At 45.6% G+C, this 27,449-nt stretch overlaps 1 protein-coding gene across 1 annotated transcript in view; it reads left to right on the plus strand.

Annotated features, from left to right (window-relative positions):
* CLNK (cytokine dependent hematopoietic cell linker) overlaps positions 1–27,449 on the plus strand; it is a 155,621-nt gene that overhangs the window by 65,736 nt on the left and 62,436 nt on the right. Inside the window, exons 3-5 of the mRNA XM_046656422.1 lie at positions 6,233–6,304; positions 15,714–15,742; positions 24,741–24,778. Of these exons, the coding sequence (XP_046512378.1) occupies positions 6,233–6,304; positions 15,714–15,742; positions 24,741–24,778 (139 nt within the window). The remainder of the gene's footprint in view (positions 1–6,232; positions 6,305–15,713; positions 15,743–24,740; positions 24,779–27,449) is intronic.

A 27,449-nucleotide genomic window follows, 5' to 3' on the forward strand; every position in this document is an offset into this window, starting at 1 on the left:
TTTGAAGACGTGGAGATGTGGAAAGAGAAGAGGAAGAGAGAAACGAATCATGGGCAGAAGAGACTGCATGAGCAATGAGTATTTCAAAGAGCTCTGTTTCAGCCCAGCAAGAAATTCGGTTTGCCTGGAATGTAGATTTGTAAAACAAAACTGAAGGGTTGAAATGATGGCTGAGACAAAATTATAGGGGATCTTTGAATAGAAAGGGATTGATGTTAAGGAGATCAATTAAGGAGCTCTTGCAGGATTCCAAGTGAAAGATCAATGGGGCTTCCTCAGGAGCCCTATGTGCGGCAGTTCCTGAGGAGATGGAGCATGAGCTGAACATAAGATGAAGAATTCCACCAGGGCTGGGAATGACTAGCACCTGCCTCATAATGCTTGTTGTGAGGATTCGATGGATTAATATGTGGGAAATGCCAAATAATGACCAGTAAGTTGTAAATCTTATGTAAGTTTCAAGCCATTATTATTATCATAATTATAGTGTTATACTCGATTATTATTCATGATCTTGGAGTCAACAATCCAGCTGCATAAATCCTTGAAAGAGAATTATGGCTTAAGAACAATTTGTGTGATTTCTCAGGAGCCTACAAGCTCACTGCGAGTGTATAGAGTGAGAGGCCTCTGGAAAAGGCACAGCTTAATCTGAGAGTTCATTAAGAGAAGCGTAGTTTCACAACAGAAGAAAGGGTGGTGCTCTTTCTGTCAGGTCAGACTGCACCTGCCATATTGGGCATACCTGGGAGTACAGGAAAAGGTAAGAAATTCAAGGGGGAGGACCAGGATGGATGGGAACAGGCATCTCTAACTCTGGAAATATATTGCCCCACCTTACCCTCCACCTCAGAAGTCACCGTGTCATGTCTGGCAGACACCCATTCGTCCTCATTCACCCCTTGGTGGAAGCCTCCCTTAAGTACCCCCTCACTTAAACATGTGGCCCATTTCCTCCTCCTTTTTCCTTCTAGATCATATGTATTTTTTTAATCATTGATTGCACCTGTTACGTTGCTCTGTTTTGGATTTGGGTCTGATTCATTTTCTGTCCCTTGGGACAAGTTGGAAGTTCTGCGTGTTAGTTTCCGAGGGCTGCCATCACAAATTACCATAAACCGTGTGGTTTACAACAACAGAAACGTATTCTCTCTCAGTTCTGGAGCCCAGGAGTCCGATACCAAAGTGTCAGCGGGACTGTGCTCCCTCCAAAGGCTCTAGGGGACAATCCTTCCTCACCTCCTCCAGCTTTTGGTGGCTCCTGACATTCCTTGGCTTGTGGCAGCATCACTCCATCTCTGCCTCCAGCTTCACATGGGGCTACACACGGCCCTCTCTTCTGTGTTTTGTCCTCTTCTCTTTTCTTTTCTTACGGGAACAGCTGTCATTGGATTTAGGGTCCACGTTAATCCAGGATGATCTCATCTCAAGAGCCTTAGCTTAATTACATTTTCAAAGAAATTGTTTCCAAATAAGGTCACATTCACAGGTTCCACGGAGACATATGTCTTGTAGACACTGTTCCACCCACTATATATTGATTCAACTACACAGAACTGGCTGAAAAGTAATGAGGACCTGGAAAGGGAAGATTCAGAGGGGATGTAAGAAAGGGAGGGAGCAAGAAAACATGTGAAGGAGAACTAGATATGTTTCGTTAACTGACCACGCAGAAGGTAGTTGCACGGGCTGGCCCCGTGGCCAAGTGGTTAAGTTCGCGCGCTCCACTGCAGGCAGCCCAGTGTTTCGTTGGTTCGAATCCTGGATGCGGACATGGTACTGCTCATCAAACCATGCTGAGGCAGCATCCCACATGCCACAACTAGAAGGACCCACAATGAAGAATATGCAACTGTGTACCAGGGGGCTTTGAGGGAGAAAAAGGAAAAAAATAAAATCTTTTAAAAAAAAAAAAAAAGCGTAGTTGCAGAGGAGAGGAAGGAAATCAAAGATGGCCGAAAGGCGTGGAACCTGAAGTGCGGGGAGGGCAGTCAAGAAGAGAAGCTGGAGTGTGTGGAGTGATGTACTCATTTTCAGCAGAATGTGAGATGATTGCAAGAACAACTAATTGGCTCACTCACTGACACTCTGTGCCTCAGTATCCCCACAAGCCCATGGCATTTCCCACTTTCCTGGGATGTGCTGAGTTCTCTGTATAATAAATTAGCCTGTGTTGCTTCCCTGGTGGGCATTTGACCAGGGTCAATGACACGTAACAGAGCAGGAGTTTAAAAATGTTCATCTGATTTATTTTACTACATGAGTAGGATGGGGCGAGTGGCCCATAGGAAGGACAGCTGGTCCCAAATGTTTGAGGCCTTGTAAAATGATGCGTATCCACTCACACTACCGTAGGCAACAGGACTGTCATCCCCAGGCTCACAGATGCAATGGCCAACTCAGGATTGTTGAGCATCTCCTTCCGAGGTCAGATCTCAATTTAATGCAAAACAACCAATTCTGACCTATCATGATTGACATTCTTTAATAATATTGCCTAGACTGAGACTTTATGATTCTTTCAACAGTGTACATTAAAGAAGTGTCTCTCTGAAAAGTGAGCCCTCAGGAATGGTTTAAGGCGGAGAGATCTGGCGGGGAGGAAAACTTTGGGGTGGGACGTTTAGGTCTTCCTTGTGATTAGCAAACAAAACTCAAACCAAATAACTGGGGAGGGGGTAGGCAGGAAAGCTCTTCTGCTTCTAACCCTTCTGCTGCACTCTGCTCTTTTTATGCATTTTAAAAACAAGAAGAGTTTAACTACTTACTGTCCAGGTAGACGGCTGTTTATTTGCCAGCTTGTTAATATTTTCCTTAAATAATCCATTCTGGAAGGAAGAGCTCCTCCTCCTCATTCTCCATTCTCCCCCCGCCCATTCTCTTGTGGGTCTTTTAGTTGCTCTCAGAGGAGCCTGGCCCTGAGCATCGGGATGTCACACACTCTGGCTCTCTGTGCAGCACATTTAACAAGCACATAGCAGGAGATTGGAGACCTGGTATGGCATGCTAGCTGAGCCATCCAACAGCCTGGTCACCTTGAACCAAATCCCCTCCACTCTCTGGGTCCCTGTTTCCTCATCTGTAGCTTGGAGCTGGAAAGGACACCTGCCCATTTACTACTGAGAGTTGTTGCTGTAAAGATGAAAGAGAGCTTGAGTTCAACTCTTCTTAAAGTTAAAAAGGCAAAAGCAGATTTTCTGGAAAGGTCAGAAGTAGCTCCCAGGCTGTTGGGTTCTTGAGGCACCTAGGAAGAGGTTGAGGAAATTCCCAGAATCCTTCCCATCCTCCTAAAATTGGACTGGTTAAAGCCATTTAGGCAATGTTACATGGGCATCAGAGCACAGAAATGCTGCCATAACCCAGAAATGTGCTGAAGCTGAGGGCCTCTTTCTCCGTGCAGAGACAGGTCAGAATTTCCCTGGAATCAGAGATCCAAAGAACTTTTCACAATTGTGTGCTCGGTTCGCTATTGTGTATGAGCCCAGATGGGGAGGCCACTTGTCTATTCACTGTCGATGCATCTACTTATATCCTCCACACATTCCTGAGGTCATGCCCGGGGTCAGTTAGCCAGTGAGCTGGGAGAGAGAACGATGCCTGGACATGCTGCCACTCTCAAGAAGCCCCTACTCCAGGAGAAGGTGACACATGCACAGGCACATACATGGCAGTCTGATAAAACAAGATTGTTTATTTACTCTTGGTAGCCTTTCTCCTCAAAGATGATAAAAGATTCATGAAGCAGACTTCATCTGTCTTCTTTAATGATGTATCCCATTGCCTAACATACAGCCTGGCACAGAATAGGTCCGACATCTATTTGTTGACTAAGTGAATGAATGGATTCATAAACAAATGAATGAATTATAAAACAGAGATATTCCAAAAATACCAAAGGGGTTCAAAGAGGAAGCAGCACAGAAGAAGTCATGGGAAACTAATATTCGAACTAGACCTTAAAGAATGGAAAGTATCTTGCCAGATCCAGAGGAGGCAAAAAGAAGAATCTGATCAATGATCTGGGAGCATACAAAAGTATGGACCACGCAGGGGACCATGGATGAGGGAGACAGTGGCAGGAAATGGGGACACAAACAACAGAAATTGTATTCAAGGCCCCCAGGGCAGGGATCTTGGCTATCAGGGTAAAGAGTTTGAACTGTGTCCTGCAGAAATGGAGAAGTGGTGAGGATTTTCAAGCAGGGAGGTGACTGACAATATTCTGCTAATTAGAAAGGTTGTTCTTGCTGTAGTTTGGTGGCTGGGTTAAGCCCAGGAGGCTGAGAGGCTGATGCTAAAGCCAGGCTGGAGAGAAGGAAAGCAGAACGAAGCACAGCTTATGGGAGTGAAGAGGGAGGCACAGAATGAGAGATATTTGGGGATCAATCGTGAGGATCTGGTCACAAATTAGCAAGATGCCCAGGATGGAGGAGGAGAAAGAAAAGATTCAAAGTGAGTGCCCGGGTTGCTGGTTTGGAAACTCAGAAAGCAATGGAGCCGCTCACTAGCAAAATGGCCTGGATCTGCTGGAGGATAACCAATGAGGAAAGCCCAGAAAATAGTTCAGTGTCCATGTCTAGGACTTAGAAGAGAAGTCAGAGAGCAGATATAGATTTATGAATCAAGTTTTACCCAGATAAAAACAAGGTAATAATGAAACGCTTTTGAAATTATGAAATAATGCCATCATCTTTCTAGATGGTCATTTTACAAGTGACAAACTATATCCAAACAACTCATTAAACTCTTTATCCATCGCGTTGCTCTCCATGGGCTAGATGGAGAGAGAGTCTGAAGTCCCCAGGAGGCATTTCTTGGAGCCTTTCATTGGTGTGTACACTCATGTACTCCACTGAAGCCCACTGGGGGCCAGGCACCGCCCCAGGCTCTGGGAACCAAAGCCCCACAACCTCTGCCCTCAGGAGATGGTGGTGTAGCGGGCCTATCAGGTGTGAATACAAGTGCAAACAAAAGACGATGACATTTCAGACAAGCGCTGTGTAGGACCCATCTCAGAGGTTAGAAGGTTTCTCTGAGGAAGTGACACCTGAGCTGAACTCAGGTGTGTGTTAGTGTGAAGGAGGAGAATTACAGGCATTTGAGAAAAGGGAACAGTACCTGAAAGAGCTCTGGGGAGAGTAGAGAGCGTCCACCGACCAAGAGGAAGCAGGTTTGATCCATGTGGGGAGGACGGAGGGCGGGGAGGTGGGAGGAGCTAACCACAGACCTTGTGGAGGAAAGTATCGTCAGTAAATGTCTGATAGCACTCACGAAATGCCTGCAGAAGAAAAGAAAGCATATTAAACTCGGCTAATTAGATGAACTAGGGATGCATAATAGTGATGGTTTACGATAGTGAATGCCTTTCTGAATTTGAACAAATTAACTCAATTTAAAATAATTGAATCTCTTCATAGAAAATGCCATAGCAAATTGCCTAGATTATATAGGAGTTCAATAAATATTATTTGAATAAGAGTTGCTGTTGCTATGTAACATGCCTTCCTACACCGGATGATGTCTGCTAGTTTGGGGTCAAATCTGACTAACACAGGAAAGGATTAGAACATTCCTTGGCCCATGGACACTGTCCTTGTTGACAGTCTCCCATCAACCATGTGGGGAAGGTATGGTGCTCCTCCTTTTACAGACCAATGTCATGGAGACTCATAGAGCTTAAGGAGGGTCCCGCAGTGACCCTCCTGAGGTGGGAGAGCGGCCCACGTCCTCATCCTGACTGGGGCCTTCTTCCACCCCACGCTAGCATCCCTCGTTACGAAAGCTCTTACATTAAAAAATACTTTAAAGAGGCTGGCCCCGTGGCCGAGTGGTTAAGTTCGCGCGCTCCGCTGCAGGCGGCCCAGTGTTTCGATGGTTCGAATCCTGGGCGCGGACATGGCACTGCTCGTCAGACCACGCTGAGGCAGCGTCCCACATGCCACAACTAGAGGAACCCACAACGAAGAATACACAACTATGTACTGGGGGGCTTTGGGGAGAAAAAGGAAAAAATAAAATCTTTAAAAAAAAAAATACTTTAAAGTAATTAGATTACTTTAAACACAGATTTTTCTTAACCCCAATGGAAATGCTAAGAGAGATTTGGAATTGTGAGACCTTAATTACTTAAATCTGACCAGGTAGTTGTTTCTACGAATGAATGCACTTAATTAATTTTTTTCCCCCAGCTTCTTACTATTTCCTGACTATAATCTATTTTCTTTCATCCCAGGGGCAATCGAAGGACAACAAATGAAGGATCCAGTGATCTGAAGTTCCAGAACGTCCCTCTGCCAAAAAATAGGTCAGAATATTTATTTGTTTATTAATAGAGGAGTGAAATTTTTGATTCTGTGGCAAATAAGCTGAGCATCTCTCTCTCTCACACACACACACACACACACACACACACAACGTTAGTGGCATAGAATTATACTGCTGTCAGTGATCTTACACTGACATGGTTACATGGAGACCAATGTCCGGAAGGAGAAGGGACCTGATGTGAGTGAACTGCCAGCACGTGCTTGATGAAGCTATAGACTGAGAAACCCCCAGGAGTCCACAGCATTTCAGGCCAGAGCTATTTCCACCACCCAGCCAAGTCTCTAAAGAGCCCAAGAGATAGCCACTGAGAGGGAAGCTTCCATTCCTCAGTGGTGAATGATTTAAAGGATGGATCATGGATGGATCAGGGCGTGAGTCCATGGCCAGGGCTCACAAGCAAGGAGACTAGAGGGTGCCATGTGCCTATATGGTTTCTTATCTTTGTCCTTCAGTTGAGCAAAACATTTGCTGAGCAATTATGGCATTAGGACTTGCACAGGCTACTGGAAATACAGAGATGAAGACAAAGTCCTATCTTTGAGGGGCTCACAGCCAAGTCTGACAGCTCAGAGTGGGGGTAACTGGATGAAATGACTGACCGGAGGCCAAGCCTGAAGTGGAATGCAGCCCTGCCATTGACCAGCAGTCTGATCCTGGGCTGCACTCTGATGCTCAGGGGGCTCGCGGGTCTCTGGGCGTCCAGCCAGAACCCCCTCGCCACGCCCCGCCCGAGCCGTCTCTGTGCCTCCAGGAAACCAAAGATGCCCACGTGCTAGACCAAGCCTCCATTCCCATGTACTTCGAGTCAAGTCGGTCACCACACATCCATTCCGTTCCTACTGTGTGCCACACACAAGAAGCATTCTTGGAATCCTAAGATTTGCTTGAAGAAATATTTTCCCTAGGCAGAATGCATGAATGCTGTGAAATAGACGACCTGAAATATTTTCAAGACCACGTTAAGCAAAGGAAAATTTGCGGCTGTTCTCAGACTTCTTCACTGTTTACATTAAATACACTTGAACAATGCATTTTAAGTCGGTTTTTCTTATTTCTTGACAATAGCAGGGATGGGAGATGGAAGGGTTAGAAGCCATCCTTCAAATGGAGATGGGCGCAGCAATTACATACATCAAAGTAATATTTGTGGTTACATTTGGAAAAAAAAGAGAGAAGTTATTTTTTCTGAAGTGAATTATTTCAGGATGTGTCATAGCATGCTCAAGATATATTAAAAAGAGCAACAGATGATGTTTCTGCAACCTGTTCCAAACAATTTATAAACCTAAATTTAAAAAAGAAAATTCCCATATACCTACGAATCTCTGTACCACTGCATATTTTATAAGGAAAGTATTGTATGAATATAAATTAGTATTTGAGACATATAAACCAAATCAAAACGTTTGAAAACTACATATTTGGGTCTACTATCTTACTTTAATAACATTAAAGCTATGTATTCCTTCTTCACACAAACTACGATTATGAGTGTTTGATGACGGTGACGGTGAGAGGGTGCTGGAGATGAGCAGTGCTGCCAACAGAGGGAGTCTGTTGGGACTGGATTTAAATCGCAGCTGACCTGCTGAGTAGCCGAGTGACCTCCCTCAGACAAGCCCATTTCTGTTTCAGACTTCATGTATTTTAGAAATGGTATTTGAAAAATAATGAGTAGGCTGTCTTGTCCACTGCTGATCCCTGTACCTAATGCAGTTCCTGTGTTTGGGGACTAAATGCATGACCTCGGTAGGGCCTGGAACATATAGGTTCTCAACAGATAACAAAGACTGACTATCACTGAGTGTTCACCATGTGCTGGGTGCTCTTCTAAGGGCTTAAAGGTAGCATCTCACTGGATTCTAACAACCACACTATTAGCCTCCCTTACTATAGGAGAGGAGGATGCAGGCCGAGGAGATTACTAACCTCCTCAAAGCTGAATAGCCAGTTGTGGTATAGAAACAGTATACATTAATATTATTGCTAATACCCAACAACCCTGGCACTCCATCCACTGCCCTCGCTCCTGCCAGCCCTTAGTAGGGTGGAGGAGTCGGCTCTCCCCACAGGCACAGAGGGCTGGCTCCCCCTACCCACCCCAATTCAAACACACAAGGAGCGTCAGTGACTTTCAGAGTAAAATGCAAAGCTGTGCTGGGGCCCCACCCAGATGATCTTGCCCAGGGGACCATCCACGAGACACTCAGGATCACATCCGCCTCCATTACCCACGACCTGTCTACACCATTGATATGAACGTGTCCTAGAACTTCCCATGGAATTCATCAGGCTAAATGCCAAGTGCCCACGTCTATTCTGTAGCTATTCCCCATGGGGGTAGAAACAGAAACACGTGACTGATGTTTTCCAATTGAGTCCAAGTTCAAAGCAATAGTTGAACACCAAACATGTACCAGACACCACGAAAGGAATTTAATGGCATTTAATCTCATGATAATGCTCTGAGGTTGGTATTATTATTCCCATTTTACAGATGAAGAAAGAGAGCCTGAGAGAGGTTACGTTTCGGTCACAGTCACAGAGCTAGTAACTGGTAATGCTGGATTTAGATTCAGAGTCTAACTTAAATCGAGTGCCACTGCCGGGTTCTAAGTTATCACAACTTTCTTCCGTATCAGTACGTACATGTGAATTTCGTCTTCTGTTCCTATGAGTCTCCAATTTGCTTGTGGAAAGACTGTCCACTGTGAAGAAGGAGCGTGTGCGTCACACTCCTGAAAAGAACGTCCACACCCACAATAACGAAGCCTCATAGTGGTGGTTCTCCAAGTGCGGCCCCTGGACCAGCAGCATCAGCATCACCTGGAAGCTTCTTAGAAATGCCAATTCTCAAGCCCCACCTTAGACCTGCTGAATCAGGAGCTCAAGCATTGGAGCCCAGACACCTTTGTTTAAACAAGCGCACCTGGTGGTGCCCATTCAAGTCTGAGCATCATTACCAGGCGTGCTGATGTAAGAGGCCTCTGTCTCAGAGCTCACTCTGCCCCCGCCCACTCAGTCACGGTAAACAGGGTGGAGGGAAGAAGATATAAGGTAGGGACCAGGTGAGAGAGGGTAGGAGGGAGCTGGGAGAGAATGTTCTCCTCACCTGGGAAAGCTCACTGCACTGGGGACTGGGAAAACCAGAGATGAAGACACAGCCCCTGCCATCCAGATGCTCAGTCTATGGCAGGGGGAAGCAGAAAAAGAATCTATAACAGATAAGACACTTGCCCCAAGCGGTGAGAGAAGCAGACCCAGGCCCCATGGGAGCACTAAGAGAGACTATGGGAGACCCAGAGCTTGCCCAAGTCCACATTCTAGCGAGTCACAGAGCCAGGGTTCTAAGCCAAGTCTTCACACTCCAAGGGCAAGTCTCTTTTTCTTCCCCGTCTTGACAGCGCTGTTATTAACAGTCACTCACACTTCCCACATTCAGAGCCTTCCCAAGTCATTGCCTTACGCACCATCAACTTTTTCCCTTCTGCCACTAGCACCTGCAGCAACAGTTAATTCCAGGGGGACAAGGTGCAGGTGGCTGTAATTTCTCAGGGCCCATGTGGCCAGTCCCCATCCTTCAGGAGGCTGCCGCCCTGTTCTATTCTGTGCACTAGGGGGCCCCCTGCTGGACGTTCCCGGCCAGGCGTGCCTGCGGTCCCAGGAGAGGAGATGGGCAGGCACTACTGCTTGTCTGCTCTTGACCTCTATGGTTTTGCCCAACCTGTTCTCCCTGGGAATCTGGGGCAGTGAGACATCCACAAGAATCACTCCTGCTCCCTCTGGCCCCCTTACTGTGCAGAAAGTGGAGTGTCCTCCTGAAAAATCTCACAAGCTGAGAGCTTTATGAAGTGACCAAAGTGCTTTCACAGACAATGCATGGGATACAGTGGGGCGTCCCGCCAGCTTTCCTGTGGTTGTCCACAAGGAGCTCCTACATAGTAGATGCTCAATAAACATTACTGAAGGGAGGGGAGGGGAAGGGCAGAAAGGAGAAAGAATAAAGTCAGGACCCGCTCAGATACACTAGGATGCTCTTATCTTGTGCTATTCGCAGTGCTTGGCACATACTAGAAACTCAAATAGGTGATAAGAGGAACTTTTAACAGAGGAACAAGGATGGAGGAAAGAAGAGACAGAAGACAGAATGCATGGAGGAGAGTCAGAGAGTGGAGGAGATCACAGACTCAGGAGTTGCTCTGTCCACTGGAGCTAAGAGGCGTGGAAACTGTCCTGCTCTGCTGTTCTCAGGCATCTGCCCTACAACTCGTCAAAATGCCAGTGACGTTTGTTCTCATCTTTTAATATTTGTCAGGGACACAGATAGTTTATATGAAAGGAATTGTAGCTTACAAAACATGCTTTCTGTCCTCAAAGAACTTAAAACCTAGTTGAGGAAAGAAAATTTAAAAACACAAGGAAGGTTTTAGATCTCACAATATGAGATTTAAATAAGAAATTAATAATTACATGCTGTCTTTTAACTATATTAAGTATGTTATTAGAGCAGGAAGGGCCATAGGAGCTCAGAGGAAGGATGGGGGCAGGGCAGGATCCTGAGGAGGTGGAAGCGGGGCCTCCCCGGGTCAAGATGGTCTTGGCAGGGATGAGCTTTTCACAGTTCTGAATGATACCAAACACTTGCAGCATTTTCTCCAGGACCCCTTCAGAGACTTGCATACCCCCAAATATTTTCTTCTGTAAATTAAAAAAAGGAGGGTTCTTGAAACTCATCAAGGATTCCTTTAACAAAGAATGAACACATTTATTCACTTATTAAGTATGAGCCTTGACCTGATTCCACCTTGGTGTGAATTTCAACCGCTTCAAAATCCTGTGGGATTGGGAGATGTTCCCCAGTCTCAGATCTGTAATGAAAATGTAGATCCTATTGCTGTGGGGATTTACGTGGGACGTGTGCACACATGAGGACAGGTTCCTGCTATGCGCTGCATGCTCTACTGGGCCTTGCTGGGATAGGACAGGCCCGTGAATAGACCCAGACTTGGTCTGCAAGGTGCCTCTAGGCTGTCCTACTCTGAGAATGCCCCTCCCAGCTACGCCTCCCTGTGCGTGTGTGCATGGCATCCATTCACTCATCCATTCGCTCATTCGTGCTCATTCTACAACACTTTTTGTGTACGAGCCATGTTCCAGGCGCCGTATTAGATACCTGGTCTCCCCCTTAGGAGTGGGGGCCTAGTGTAGGAAGTTTGAGAAATCGAGCTGTACTCTGTTCTGTTTATATGAGTGTGCGTTCCACTGGATAGGTGCCAGATGATCAGAGGGGGGCTTTGGTGGACACGTGGGAAGCGAGGAAAACACTCACTGTCAAGGCCCTCACTACCTCTTGCTTAGACTCTTATCCCAATCCTTCCCTCTGCAGTCCATCTTATATGCTCCCACAGTACCCTTCTGAGATACAGCTCTGAGCATCCTTTATCCACTGCCTTGCAAAGCTCCACACTGTCTGGAGGTCGACACAGTCCCTCACACTTATCCCTTCAGGTTCCTGCTCCCTAAGTACACTGTACATTTCCAAACCTTAGCTCCCATAGCTCCCTGATGCAAACCCTCCGCCTCGCTGCCAGTGGTGAAGGGGCAGCAGGACGGGCCCTGCCATCAGACAAGTGGGCCGTGAAATATGTCACCAGTGACTCCCCCAAGGGGCTAACCTGGGCTTCAGTCAATCCATCTGCAAAATGAAAGGGCTAGTTCACGGCCCCATTGGGTGCTAACATTCCATAGTAGCCCTAAAATTGAGATAGAAAAACTGTCCACCAAGAATTGCTAGGAAGTTTGGGTGAAATGACTTATGTAAAGTGCACAGTTACCGACATAGTACAGACATTCAAGCCGAGGGAAGAAGAGAATGAATTTAGAACTTTAGATCCTTCTTCATTTCTCTCTAGAGTACATTAAAAATGAATTTAGTAATGCTTAAAAATATCAATTTGTCTTCCAAAAATTAGAGAATTTTATTCTAAAGTAATCTTTTAATTTCAGGGGCAGAATTTAAAATGAGTTGTGGAGCTGAGCCAGTTCATCTTGGAGGTTTGAGAGAGGGAGAGGGCTGGTAGGGTGAAATCACCCCGACTACTACCCAGGGGTTTGGCTGCCATGTGCTAGACCAGCAGCGGGTGCCTGGGGAGATCCAGAGGGGATCCAGAGATCCAGAGAGATCCACTTGAGGGGGCGATGAGAATTAGTCTCCATGCCAGGAGCTTGACCCTGGAGACAGGACCAAGTCCTGTCTCTATGGGACCGGAATAACACACCATCCAAACTCTGTTCCCGTGGATAAGCAGAATGCAAGTTCTCCCTGCCTGCTTCATCAGGCCTGGTCCTCCCAGGCAGGAAGGGGAGAGGATGAGTTTAATTTAATACCCTTTAAAAATTAAAAATTATTTAATTATTAAGAAGTATTAAAAATTAAAAATAATTGAGAAATCAAAAATCTTTATTTACAATGAGTCTTAAATATTGGGAACCACAGACCTCTGGAGAGCAGCCTTGTTCATTTCGTATTCCGTGAACCCCGCCCCCAGCACAATGCGGACACCTGCCTATACATCCAGAAGTGCAGAGGAAGACCCTCTGCCTGCAGGCCCAGATGTGGAAGGGAGCAGGGGGTGGGAAGAGCAGAGGGATGGCTGCCAAGCCCTAACACCCTCCAGCTGTGGCCCGTTGGCACGTGGCCATGTTATTGATGCTGTTGCACGAAAGGAAGCCGGGTGCATCCTTGTAATTCCCTGGCGAGAGGCAGCTTGCTAACACATGGGCCTTGCTTGAGCACAGAGAGAACACATCAAATCTCCACGAAGTTTGCTAGCAGCATCTTTCATTAATCACTCCAGCCTGTCAAGCTGCAAAGAGTGTTAACACAGGAGCCTTTTCAGATAGCTCGTCAGCTGCTGGTGTCGAGGCAATATCGGCACTCCAGCCAGATACAACCGTGGAGTGCAGGACGCCTCCCCAGGCCCCGTCCTTCCCAGGCCCTCGGTGTCAGCTTCCAGCCTTCCTCTTCTCCCTCCCGGCTTTGCGGGCTCAGCTGGAATAACAGCACCGTTCCCTGCTTTGCTGACGCTTCCTCTGCTAATTCATTTGGCTTGCATTGACGCACAGAACACCCTGGGGTGCATAATCCCAGAGGATGTGACATATGAATGAGCACCATCGCTTTGGGGCCCGAGGAGAGGCAGAGTGGATCAGATAAGCCACTTTCAGACAGCCTTGACAATTGGGAGGAAGCTCCCAGATGCAGAGAGCAATGAGCTTTAAGTTGCTGCTATGGGCTGGCAAATGATAAGGGATTTAGAGTCAGACAAATCCCGGCTCTGCTAATTGCTTGCTGTGGCAGTTTAGGCAAGTCACTTAACTCTTCGAAGCTTTATCTGCACAGCGGGAAAAGCCACCCAACCAGAGTGGAGCCTCCCTCAGGGCCCGAACAGACCCTTGTCCGTTCAGCCCCACTCTTTTTGGATGTCCAAGACCCCAATTCTGCCTCTACAAGTCTGACACTTGGAACAATGAATTGGACATTATTGCCAATGCGCTTTCTAGTGTTAAAGCCTTTGAGTCTAAAAGCCAGGTGCGGACAAGGTCAGGACAGAAGCCTAATCTAAAACCCAAAGCTCTTTCTAGGATCCCGGGGAGAGTGGACCTCCTATTCTGAACCCCAGGGCTCAGGCAGGCCTCCTGCCCACCCTGGCTGTGCTGCCTCCCGCCGCTGGCCTGGCTTGCCACACTCACGTCAAGCTCACTGTACACAGTAACAAAAACATATCATTTCCATTTCGTGTGTCGTGAGTTGCAAGTCTGGGGGGGCCTTTCGAGGCCTTAATCAAAGGCCAACATGTCAGGGAAGAGGCCGTGTGTTGAAAGCGTCATCTCAGGCCCCAGATGAACGACCTGCTCCTTCCCGCCTGATTGACTGTTAATTTCTGCAGAATCTCGGGCAACTTGAAAGGGCACCAAGACCAACCACAAGGGTTCCGAGATGCAGCTGCACGATGCTTCCAGAACAGGACTCACTGCTGGCTAGGGGCAAAGGCTGGTGGGGCAGACGGCGAGGAATTGGGGGTCTGACAGGCTGGTCTCAAATCCCTCACGCTCTGTGGGAATGGGCATGTGGTGGGCCCTCCGAATCCCCCATTTCCTCATCTGTAACCTTGGGACAATAATAGCTACCCCACGAGTCATTTTGAGCATGAAAAAGGGCAGAGGGCCAGAGGGTGAGAGGGAAGCTGGACTCCGTGGGCTGCGGTCTCCAGGTTACTATCATCTCCCGGCTCTGCGCCCAGTGTCCCTGCCACCAATGAAGCCTCATAAATATTTACACCCGGCTGTGTTGCGATGCTCAATTAATTGCTCCTGTGACGCACTTTGAGAGCCTCGGAGGAAAGGTGCCGTCCAAGGACCGGGGATTATCAACGGCACAAACAAGTCGGCTGGCAGAAACAGCGTCCTTCAGAGCTTTTCCTCGCCCCAGGGCTTTTCAGATCATTGCCCAAAATCTGGGGGAAAGTGCTTCCAGAAGCACACTGTCCAAGGGCAAACATCGTGGCTCTGCAAAGACCTTGCTGGAAAATGGACAAATACGTGTGCAGATAAAACAGAAAAAATGCAAATGGTCCAAAACGACTTGGAAAAAAAAATCACTCTGACTAGTCATCAAGGAAGTGAAACAGTTAGAATAAAGAATCGAATCCCAGGGAGGCAAAGTTGTTTGAAAGTATGGATTTAATAGTGGCGACGTACCGCGAGATGGTCACTTCTCACTCTGTGGATTAGAATGTAAATTGACACAACCCATCCGGAAGGCCACTGAGGGATGTGCCGTGGGGGGTTAGAAGACCCACTTTACCTGACCCCTTCACTGCATGTGGTGGAGTCTCTCCGTGGGAATATTCAGCGATTAGATTAAAAACACAAGCATAGATGTGCATCGCAACACTGCTTGCAGTAGTAAAATCCAACAAGAGCCTAAATGCCCCCTCCGAAAATCATACAGCCAATCAATATTGTGGTTTTGAATATTAAAGACATACCAGTGTATTTTTAACACCAGGATCCCGTACATTCTTTTGTCATTTTTGTGCATCTCTATATTTAAATGTATACATACATCCTCAAACACACGTGCACATACGTACAGGAGATTCGCCAAAATATTACCTGTGGTGTTATTTTCTTCTACACGCATTTTTCTATTCTCTATATTCTCTCTAATGGGGTGTTACTTTAGGTCTAGAACAATACAAACACTAAAAAAATCCTTCCAGAGGTTGATCTGTGAAACAGCCTTTGAGGACTGCCCACTCCTTGGGGGAGGTCTCTGAGCTGCCTGCAGCTGCCATTCACCTCGATTCTCTTTCCTGCCCTAGGTCACGGCCTCGAGTCAACAGTCCCACAGGTGAGTCAGGGGACCTCAGCCACCCAAGCAGTGGGAATGTCAGTGTGGGTCCGTTAGACTCTTCTTTCCATTCTTTTGCGTTTTTTCTTTGATAAAACTATTGGCCTGTTCAAAATGGCATTCGCTACCTACGGCCTTTCCCTCTGGTTGGTCCCAGTGTGCAGCCTGGTCTGTGACTTCTATAAGCTCCAGAAGCTGGCAGACTGGGTAGGAATCCTGACTCTCCACTTATTAGCTGTGCAGCCTGGGAAGGAGAGCAGATCCCTTTGGGCCTGAGATCCTTCACCTGTAAAATGGGTATAAGTCTGCCTAAGTGCCAGTATTGTGGCCACTCACTAGTGTTTGTTCAACTAAACTCTATGTAATGGGTTCCCCCCAAAATACGTGTTGAATGGATGAATGGATCAGAAACCACATTTCATGCTCCTCTTGCATCTCTTTTCAGAGACTAGTGTCTGGTGCTAGGCACTCAGTAGGAGCCCATTAAAGTTTGACTAAAGTATGTACTATTCATCTTGGAGCATTATTATTTCAAGGAAAGTCCCACAGAATTTCCTAGAAAGCTAGTAGCTAGAAATGATGACTAGAATGAGACAGAAAGAAAGAGGAGAGGAAGTGTGCAAAGAAGTGATAGAATCGTGGAGAGTGAGGTAATCAACAAACGAATTCAAGAGGTTCATGATGGCACGTGTTGTAGTACAGGCCTGCCCTCGGCACGTTCCACACAGCAGTGAGGAGAAGTGGGAGAAAGTAAGATCAAAATCACCAAATGTGAACTTAAATCAGAAACGAGCACCCAGCTCTAATCCCTCTTACACAACATGTTTTTATGAAGCTTCCCTGTCGGGTCCTAACAAGGGTTGCATTCTCTCAAAGCAGATGCTTCCAAATTATGCTGGAGTCTTTGGTCTCAAATATACCCCCCTCCATACGCTTGCCGCCTCTCAGCCCTTCCTACCACCCGCTTAGAGTCCTGGGGGGACTGTAGAAAATTCTAAAGGGGATGTGCCTGAAAATGAAGTTGCCAGTCTGAGGCGGTGGTTGATGAATTATAAACCTGTTCTCCTCTCCCTTCCACCTTGCTCTCCACCTACGTTAAGGCAGAGAAAAAACTGACAGGTGGGCATTCCATTTCATTAGCAACATTTTAGAGACAGCAGCAGGGAAAAGAAAACAAATCAAACCCCTAAAAAAGTCATTTGAGATTCAGTGGCCAAAGCCTGCCCATACACACGCGAATCTCTACCCTGCCAAAAATACCTAGCAGCAAACCACAGCACCCAGCCTGTGGGTGCTTATGAACCACTGCAAGAGTCTATTAAAATAGAACAGGACTGACATAATTAAGGGTGTGCACAACCGTTTACATAAGAGACTGCTCATCACAGTGATATTTATAACAGTCCCAGATACTTTTAAGTGTTTGCAATTTTTTCACCATGGAATTAGTTGAAAGTATGGTGAGGAATCCATATAAGAGAATACTACGTAGTCATTAAAAATGATGATGTTAAAGTATATTTAGTGATACGGATATGTTATAGTATGCTATTTTATGAAAGAACAGGCAAGAAAGCAGTGTGCACACAGTGTGATCATGTATGCATGGACCACATCGTGTGTGTGTGTGTCATTTGGCTATAATCAAATATTTATAGTGGTTGTCTTTGTATGGGGACATTATAGTGATTTTTATTCTCTTCTGTTTTGCTTATCGGTGTCTTATAATTTTTCTACAGTAGCATGTATTTTTGTTCACTAAAAGCAATTTACCAAAAAAAAAAAAAAAAGATACTCCAGGCCTGGAGAAAACAGACTGACATTCAAACTTGGACAATCTGTCAATACCAACACCTTCTCTGAGGCTGATACATGGAAACCAGTGCCATGTTTTTCCATTGAATAAATATTACTTCCACTGAATAAAGAGTGAAATTGGAGAAGATAGCCCTATTTAGAGACTACTTCTTCTGTCTAAGGTCACCATACACAATAAAAACCCTAATTAAGATATATGTTGGCTGTTTTCAATTAAACAGACGAGAAATTTCATGTTGTCCAGGAACACTTGTTTTGTTTTGATTTTGTTTTTTGGCTTGCTAAGGAAAGTGGTCTTGAAGGTTGCTCTTTCCCACTTTTTAAAGCAAAATTAATACATATTTTAGGACCAGAGGGAGGAAGTGCAGGTATGGAATGTACGAACATCCAATGCCCCCTGCTGGCCATTTCTAGATATTGCAATACCTGCTTTTAGTTTAGCAGAGGCTGGTTGTCCCCAAGACGTTGGGAAATTGGTGGACAGAAACAAACTGAAAAGTTGACAGTGGAATTGCTGGGAAAAGGAGTTCACCCAGTTCTCATAAGCACGAGCCAGGATTTGCCTTTAACAAGGTAATTGCATTCAGGTATTTCTAGGATGGTCTTCAGAGAATCACTGGCTAAAGCAAAAAGAGAAGAAAAAAGGAAACTATCAAGATTGTCCCCACCGAGAAGCTGCTGTCAATTCTCTGAGCAACAACTGTCTCCGAATATTTGAATATTTTAATTTCTGGAGGTCATCCAGAAAATGGGATGGGAGGCAGCTGCCTTAACTATTACCATTCATTCATTCATCCTTCATTCATTCAACCAGTTTGTGGTAGTTCTTAGTGTAACAGATAGTATAACCAGCTTTGAAAACAGATTTTTAAAAAAATGAAAATGAAAGGTCCTGGAGACTGAGCTAGTCTGCGATTCTAACGCCAGGCTTTACAGATGAAGAAATTGAGAACTAGAGAAGAGAAAGGAATTTCCGAGCACCAGCCAGTGAGCACAGTAAGCCTGTTCTCCAGACTCCCCATAAGTGTTTCCCATGTCGCTGCTTCTGTGAGTTCGGACTGTTTGTGACTTGGAATTTCAGCTCATAATCTTTAGGTCAGCAGACCGCGGTTCAGAGAAAAAAACTGACATGGCCAAAACAGTGAGATGAAAGAGCTGATAGATGATAGATAGACTGATACATACACAGATATGTGTGTGTATCGATATAGTCTATATCTGTCTCTATTTCTATCTGTCTCTTTCTCTCTTTCCCTTCCTACTTTCTTCCTTTCCTCCCTCTTCCTTCTCTTCTTTTCAAGTATAAGTGATATAGTCAAGGCTTATTGGGTATCATAATCCTCTACTCAGATAGTGAAAAGGAATGTAAGGAAGTTCATGCCTGCCTTTCCCTACGTTGGATTGACACCATGGATTGACGCCAGACTGAAGATTACTAAAGTTTGGAACTTGACAGGGGAAAGGGTGTGGACTATCCTATTTCTCATCATATTGAGATGAAGCTTAGATTGATGCCCTCTGTCCCCAAAGACCTTCTAGTTCCTAAATGATGAAAATTGAGAAAGGCCACCCAGCATAGATGAAAGAACCCAGGGCTGTAGCTGTGGAGCCCAGAATTTGAATACTGGTTTTCTTATGACTCCGGTGAGACCTAGGAGTGAGAATGAGAGAAAATGGAAAGAAAGCAGCTCGTTTGTGCCAGGCATTCTATAAACTTGTCTAATTTAGCTGTAGGGTACTTATTTTATTACACTCACTGTGTAGATTAGGTAGTGAAGCCCAAGAGAAGTCAGTTAATTTGGAAAGAAATCAGTGGACTAGAACTCATGTCCATCACAGTACTTTTGGCCTCAGTGTTTTCGTCTTTAAAATTAGGGGTTCAACGTGATGATGGTGGTCACTGAATCCCTGAGCCTCACGGCTGGAAGGGCCCTCAGCTTGAAGAAGCCTTGGGAAGAATCGGCAGGTGCGTGGCAACAGAGTTGAATGTTGAAAAAGGCACATGCTTCGTTTCAAGATGAGTGCTAAATAATGAGCAAGTTCCTAATAGAGATCAGAAAGCAGAGAGTACTAAAGATCTTGACTGAGTGAAAAAGATTTGGTCATAAAGTTGAACTTGAAAAGACATGAAACACAGGACACAGCAATTTGTTAGTGGGCACTGAGCCAGGAAGTTTTTTTTTTTTTTAACTTCCAACAGCTATTTGGGATCGACACTATTATTCCCATTCCGCAAGTTACCGTTAGTTAACCAAGGCTCATACGTGATGGAGCTTGCCTGAGGTCACGAGGCCAGAAAGTGACACGGCTAGGATTTCAACCTACACATTCTCATTCAGCTGCCATGAAATACACGTTCGCGCCTTTGATTAGAGGCTGTCCTACCTTATTGGAGAACTCCAACGCAGACCTCAAAAAGGAGGAGCTAAAACATTAAAGATTGAAAGACACTTAGAAAAAGAAATCATGGGGGCTTCAACATGACAGAGGTTTATTTTCTTCTTATGTAAGTCAAGTCCAGAGGTAAGCGGTCCAAGGCTGTTTGGCAGCTCTGCTCCTCCAAGTCCTCAGAGACACTGCTCCTCCTGTCTCGCTCCCTCTCTTGTATTGGCCTCAATCCCATTGCCTAAAATAGCCATATCTGTGCTCCAGGCAGTGTGAGAGAGGAAGGGAAGAAAAAGAAGGAAGAAACGGTGCACAGTTTCTCTTCAGAAAGTTTCCTGGAAATTGTTAGTTGATTTTCCACCTCTTCCTTCTACCAGACTTCTACTCATGGCCACGTGCAGCTGCAAGGAATATTAGGATGTGTTGGAAGTGCTTGCTCAAGGAGGTCATGCACCCAGCTAACCATCGAGGGTTGTAGCACTGAGAAGAAAGGGAACCTGGATATGGGGAGACACACAGCTGCCTCTGCCTCACAGTACTTAGTGCTCAGTAGTGAGAATCCACTGGCCTCTCGCTTTTGGCCGCATATTGATGAGTAAGTCCAGCTGGTAGCCTCCGGAGTTGGAGCCAACCCTAACACTCACCATACCGCTCTCTTCCTCCCCAATCCCTCCAAAACCTCGAGACTGAAATGAAAACAGAAGCTGGTTTTGCTTGGGGAACCTGTCTGGCTTGGGAATGTAATCCTGTGAAAGGCCAGCTAACTGACTTCACTTCCTAGAGAAATAGAAAGTTCTAAAACCCTGCAGCCTTCATGCTTCAACTTCTCTTCTCACACCAGATAAGCATATTCTCTTCTGGGACCCGTTGGGAGTTGTTTCAGCCCATGATTTCCTTTAAATGTGACTACCCCAGGGCAACAGAATTTGGCGGCTTGGCAGCTACACTGTCCCTGTAAAGGTACTGAAAGTGGTGTAGATAAGACACCAGCCTTGAGCCTCCAGGGGCTTAGTTCATAGAAGTGTTTACAAGTAAAGATAGTCTGCGAGTCTCTCTGTCTTACTTTATTTAGCTTACATGGCCCATCTCCCATTGGAAGGGAGCTGGCGCTCCTAAGTCAGTGGTCCTCAGACTTCAGTGTGAACAGATAGCACCATAGGAGCTTGGGTAGAAAGTAATTTGCTTGTGCTGGGGCCCAGGATTTGTTTTTCTGTTTTTTTAGGCACCCAAGATGCAAATGGTCAGGAGATCTTAACTGGATGGCATTGGGCACACGCCTTTGTCATACCTCTGTCGGCATGAGGTGTACAAGTTGATGGCCAAAGACTGGAGTAATTGCTTTCTGCCAGTCAGGAAACCCCCGAGCTTCATATGACACATATTCATCTTCACTTCCATCTTAAAAATAACTTGCAAGGGAATGTTGTCTTTTGTAAAAAGATGCTTCCTTGAGGGGCACGTAGAAGCCAGTTGTTCCCTGGAGCTGTCTGCTGTTAGTGGGTGATGAAGGACCCTCCACAGACACACGTGGGCATGACTTCCAGGATGGTGGTATGAAAATCTACTGTGCAACGACCTTCATCTTTCTAGAAAATGGCTCTCTCTGAGAAGCCAACCTATCCTTCAGGTCCAGAGAGACTCAGAGACCTGGAAGAGTTTGGGGGTGCCACTTTGGTGGGAATCAGGGGCCCAGAAAGAAGGTGTGTCAAGCTCAAGTTCACTCAGCAAGGAAAGAGATCAGATTCTACTTGAAGTTCTATTGCTGGTTCCCATTTCTGGGGTGTTTCCACCACACCCCTCACTATATTTCACAGCTGACTGTTCATTTATTGTGCACTTACCACGCACTGGGTTACAGGAGTGAAAAAGAGCCTGAAATCTCACCCTTGCCTTGGGGGAGGCAGGCACCACAGCCTGTAACTACATAATATATTTATTGGCTTGCTTTGTTCCTACACGCTGCGGAGAAACTAAAAAGGGTATATTAATCAGGAAAGCTAACATCGATAACGCATAAACTACAAATGTTGGTAGTTTAATGAAATAAAGGTTTATTTCTTGCCCACATCACAATCCAACGAGGACTGAAGGAGGTCTTTTTCCAAACACTCATTCAGGATTTACTCTCCTTTACCCAGCGGCTTCCATTATCCCTCAGGGTCTTGGGGTCCTCTGTCTCTGGCCAGCCACTGAGGCAAAAATGAGAGCATGGAGGGTCAAGTGAGCCAGCTTGGAGTGGAGTCTATCACCCCCGCCTGGTCCCAGCAACCATAGTGCCATGCCATGGCTGCCCAGTGCAAGGGATGCTGGGAAATGTATACCAGTCAAGTGCCCGCAGGAAGAGGAAATGGGGTTTCCTGAACACACAGCATTCTCACTGCCATGCCAGGTGCTTGAGGTAGTGAGGACAAGGGCCAGAGAGGCGCTCCTTAAGTTTTACCTGAAATTGATGGTCAGGGATTTTCTCCTGGGGGAAATGACATTTAAGATAGGATTTGATGGAAGAAATGACCCAGGCATGGGCAGAACTGAGGAAAGAACATTCTGGACTGAGGGACAGTGCATGCAAAGTTTCTGAGGTAGAAGGAGAGTCTTGAAAAGATGCTGATGCGGCCAGAGTTCAGAGGTGAGGAGGAAGCTGTAAAGAGATGAGAGCAGAGAGCAGGCAGGAGCCAGGCTGTTCTGGGCTCTGGGGACCACAGAAGGGAATCTGGACTGTACTTTGGGGGCCATGAGTGACATGCACTGATTTACAGTTGTAAAACTAGGCTTTTAAATTACATTTCCAAAACTCTGCATTGTTAATAACACAGATAGGCACTGTGGGAGACAGAGATAAAAGACAATTCTTTCCCTGAAGACGGGCAGTGTACGTACACAACAAAGAAGTAATCAGATGCTGCCTATTTTTATTTCAGTGTTGCCGGGAGCGTGACAGAAAATGAGCGCTCTGACACCTCAGTGATGTTAAAGCAGCCTGGAGTGGTCAGAGGTGGATGCCCCAGGACAGTCTCAAAGGACACTGAGCATTTTGGAAAGCAAAATGGGAGTAGGGGCGGGGGGAAGAGGTGGGGACTCCCGGTGGAGTCAACATAAAGCCCCAGAAGTGGCATGAGGCATATTTGGGGAATCCAGCAGAGTCTCAGGCTGAGATGCTGGCCTTCGGAGAAAGAGGAGGCCTCATGGCTCCTCGTGGGGATGTCAGGATAACGCCCACATTCAATGAGGCCAATCTCCTAAAATGCAATTCTACTGAACCCTGCATTAGACAGTGGAGCTCCTTTCAGAGGGCATGAGAGCCAGAGCAGACCCCAATAATTCTGTGATCATTTGCTCCTTCCAGGCCAGCTGGTCCTTAATGGGTGACCTTGTTAATTTAACTCAATTCATGGCAGAGGACAAATTGCTGTTCTGAAAGGAAAGGAAACCTGTGGGTTTCTCTGCTAGGGATCTCAGAAGGGGTGTGGTTGTGCTTGGACATGAAGGTGCCATTAGTGTCAGGGTAGTGTTAGCTATCAGGATGGGCTGGGACTGGTGGCAGGTGCAGACAGGATTCTGCTCCTCCTGGCTTATCATCTCAAAGAGTCAATGCCTCCCCACACAGCGGTCCTGGGAAAACTCCAGCAAGGTGTGTTTCCACTGAGCCAAACTTGCAGAAATTTACACATTACCCTCTACCAAAGACTTAGGCATGCTCACACAAATTCACAGGTATTTATTTCATATTTTGGTATTGTAGGAGAATTCAGGGTGAAAGGACAAAAGTTTAAGAACATGATGAGACTGGACCAAGATGTAGAAGCATCATACCGTGGTCCTCTGCACTACCTGGAGTCAGGCCAGAAATTTGCCCTGAGGTTCTTAGCAGCCAAAGGAGGAGGGAAATATGATCTCTCATAGGACTGGTGTTTTCCATTAAATCAAAACAAACCAATTGCAATAAAGCATGCAGCTTCTGGTCCTGAGACCTGCTAGAAACTTCTCACATATGTGCTAATAAAGAGACTGCAGTAAGAACATTTTCTACTTATAATGTTCCTCAATGCAAACCAACAGCATGAAGCTATAAGGGAATTTAGGAAAATTAAGTCTCCGAAGAAGCAAAACCCCTGCAGATGACATGAGCTGTTCTTTGGTGGTTTTGCGTGATGTGAGGGCAAAATTTAAAACATCGAACACTGAGCGCACTAGATGACCTCCAGGCAGTCTTTCATAAAACAAGCTCAAATGAGGGAGCTGAGTGTTGAGAACCCGCAACTGAACAATATTCATTCAGCCAACACCTGTCAAATACTCATATGGTCAATATTGGGCCCTGTGCCTGGAGCTAGGGATAAATGAATGAACAGATATGTCGCTTGCTCTCAAAATATTTACAGTCTGTTCGAGGAGACAGATGTATGGACAGACGACTGCAAGTGCAACGTGTGCCAGAAGGGGGACAGGGGAGAGGAAAATAAACCTCTTCATTGGCTGAGATGTCGCTAAGTCATGACTCAGGGCACAATTGATGTGGGGTGGGGTCTTCTAACATTGTTTTTCTCTCGGTGAGAATATTAACCTGCTGTAGAAAGAGCAAGCCTTCTTAGTTGAATTTAATTTTCTTTCCTCTTTTTCTATTGCCCTGTTTTGCAAGAGCAGCAGATAGAATGAGAAGTATGGAAATACGCACTTCATTTTGAACAATTACAGCCAAGAAAAATTAATTGAAATGAGCGCAAGATTTCTGGGGAAAAACAAGGGTTTAGTCTTTTTAATGTTTTGCAGTAACATTTGGGTCTGTTTCTGTTGGCAGGCCAGTACCGGACTATTCACGAGCCTCTTCTCCATTGCGTAAGTCTGCCTTACTTGTTTGTCACTCTTGATATTTACAAAGTCAGTGGCTTTTTTCAAGGTACTTGGTGAACTAAAAACAAAATAAAACAGAACAAAACCTTTTCCAAATGGCGTAATTTCCTGGCAGAGAAAAACCGCATTTCAATTCTTGGATATAAAACTGTATTCCAATTCCTCAGCTATACAATGGAGGTAAAAATTAACTCACATGGCCATTGTGTGGATTGAATAAGGTGAAAACACCAACACAGGGTGCTGGCAAGTGTGTGATGAGCAAAGCACTTCCTAACACTCATGGTGAAATTTCAAATTGGAACAAACTTTCTGGAAACCAATCTCAAAATATTAACTAGGCAATATAAAAATGTCCATTTTCTTTGGCTCAATAATACTGTAGTCGGGAATTTAAACTAAGGAAGTAACCTAGAATTTGGATTACACACTCATATATATTTTATAATAATATATTTTAAATGGCAACACACTGGGATCATGCGAAATAGAAAAATAGTTGAATATATTATGATATACTCATATCTGAAGCCATTAATAATATTTACAAAGAATTTTAATGACTAAAGAAAATTTAAAATTTATAACATGAACTAAAATATCTAATATTATAAATAATTTTATTGTTAAATTGCGTCTGTATATAATTTAAAGCTTTAACTAACATATCCATAGATGATCGATAGATACATACATACATACATACATACATAGAATCTGCCTGTAAAATCATTAGTTCTTTACTGTTTGAAAGACTTCTTTAAGAATTGAATTAAAGCTATGGATCCTCATCCCAGAACACAACACACACACACACACACACACACTCACACAATCACGAAATATTTTATAAATTAGGACATTTACAGGTAGAGAATACTGGGCTTTTAGTTACGAACCTCTGAGATTGACAGTAACTAGATAATAGATAGGCTAATAGATAAACAGATGTAACTCATTATATTTAAAGCAAAACTCTGTTTCTTTCTGGAAAGAAATAAACCAAATATTTGTATTCGGTCCCGGGAGCAAGATTCTCAGGGTCTAGAGTAGATTCTCTTCAGACCTGGGGTGGCGGTGCTCTTCTGCCTGGGCTCCCTCTGTGCCCTGCCCCAAGGAAGTCTAGCAAGGCAACTGGATGAAAGATGGGCTCCATCTCCCGTCCCCAGTTATTCCAGCAGGCCCAGGACTTTCCCAGAGAGGCTGCGCTGTGGGGAGTCTTGGAGGTTGCCATAACAGTATATAAATAGGGCCCTTGCAATAAATGTTCCTCTGTCAAATCCCCAAGGAGTCCCAAGCCCCTGCTCCAGCTCAGAACTCACTTCTGTGTGCAGTTCTGGAGAACAGCTCCATCACCTTCCCCCACTTTGCCAGGTCAACTGTGAAACGCCCTGGAGTTCACCTCCCAGCAGCTTTGCTTTGCCCTGGGTACTTGGTTCTGCTGATACTCAGCATCGTCAGCTAGAGGGAGGGGATCTAACGTGTCCTGAGCTCCTGTCATGGCAGATGCCTAAGTAGAACCTGTACATACATTTTGCTCAATTAATCTCCGACTACAGCCAAACAAGGTAGGTTTAGCCATCTCCAATTTACAGATGGAGCACCTGAGTCAGAGAGGTTAAGTAACCTCCCTAAGGTCGTAAAGTGGACCCACAGTTTAGATCTAGGATGAGTGACTCCATCCAGGATCCACGCTGCCCCCAAGCAGGCCAGTCTCACCTGATTTCCCATCGAGGAACCCCCAGTCCAAGCCCTGCTTACCTCCTGAGCCAGATCAAGGGGGAGGGGCTTCACGGCTCTGATGCCTGGTTGCTGGGGACACAGCATCAATGCAACCGTGCAAATGGTCCTACTCCAACTTTGTGTTCAGGGACTTAACCCTTCTCCTTTGGGTCCCCAAGCTCTCACCTTCTACTCTGCTCCTGCTCCTGGGTCACTGTGTTGGTGCTTGGTGCCTTGCACCTGAGCTCCCTGAATTTGATAAACTTACCCTTCATAACTTACTGATCCCTCAGTTCATGTAAGACTCAAGCCTGGCTTTCCCGAGGGAGCTCTTGGGCGGGAATCAAGGGATAGCACGTTGAAAGTCAAAATTACTGTCTTCAGGGGGCCCCCTCTCCTTCTTTATGCTGTCCCATGGAGAACACAGACTTAGTGAATAACATTCTGCATCCTGGCTTCAAATGAGCAGAGTTGCTTTGAGCCAAAGTGGAGCACAAAAGGCCTTCCAGATAGGGGATGGCGAGTCCCCCTGTGCTATAGTTTTGCCTGGGAACTGGACTTGTTGGGTGGCTAGTCTTCACCTTTACCAAACTGCTTTGATGGAGTGATGATAGAAAAAGTCACACACTTACAGGCTTGGGGCTGGTAAGTAACTTGCCCAAATACATCAGAAGCTAGAATGCTGCAGAGCTAGAGTTTAAACGCAAGCCTGTCTAATTCCAGGTCCCTCCACTACAGTAAAATCACCTCGTAGATTTTTCTGCTCGTGCAATGAAATAAAGTACAAAAAGCACCCAGCACATATACATATGTAATAAATGCTCGAGGGGCTTTAAGAGCAGGATAGGAAACCATGATGAGTGGCCTTCCCATATGTCCGACTTTCTTTAACAGTAGTTATTATTACAATAATAGTCAATTGTGAAATGTACAT

Source organism: Equus quagga, chromosome 3, assembly GCF_021613505.1.
Source record: "Equus quagga isolate Etosha38 chromosome 3, UCLA_HA_Equagga_1.0, whole genome shotgun sequence".
NCBI classification, from domain to species: Eukaryota; Metazoa; Chordata; class Mammalia; order Perissodactyla; family Equidae; genus Equus; species Equus quagga.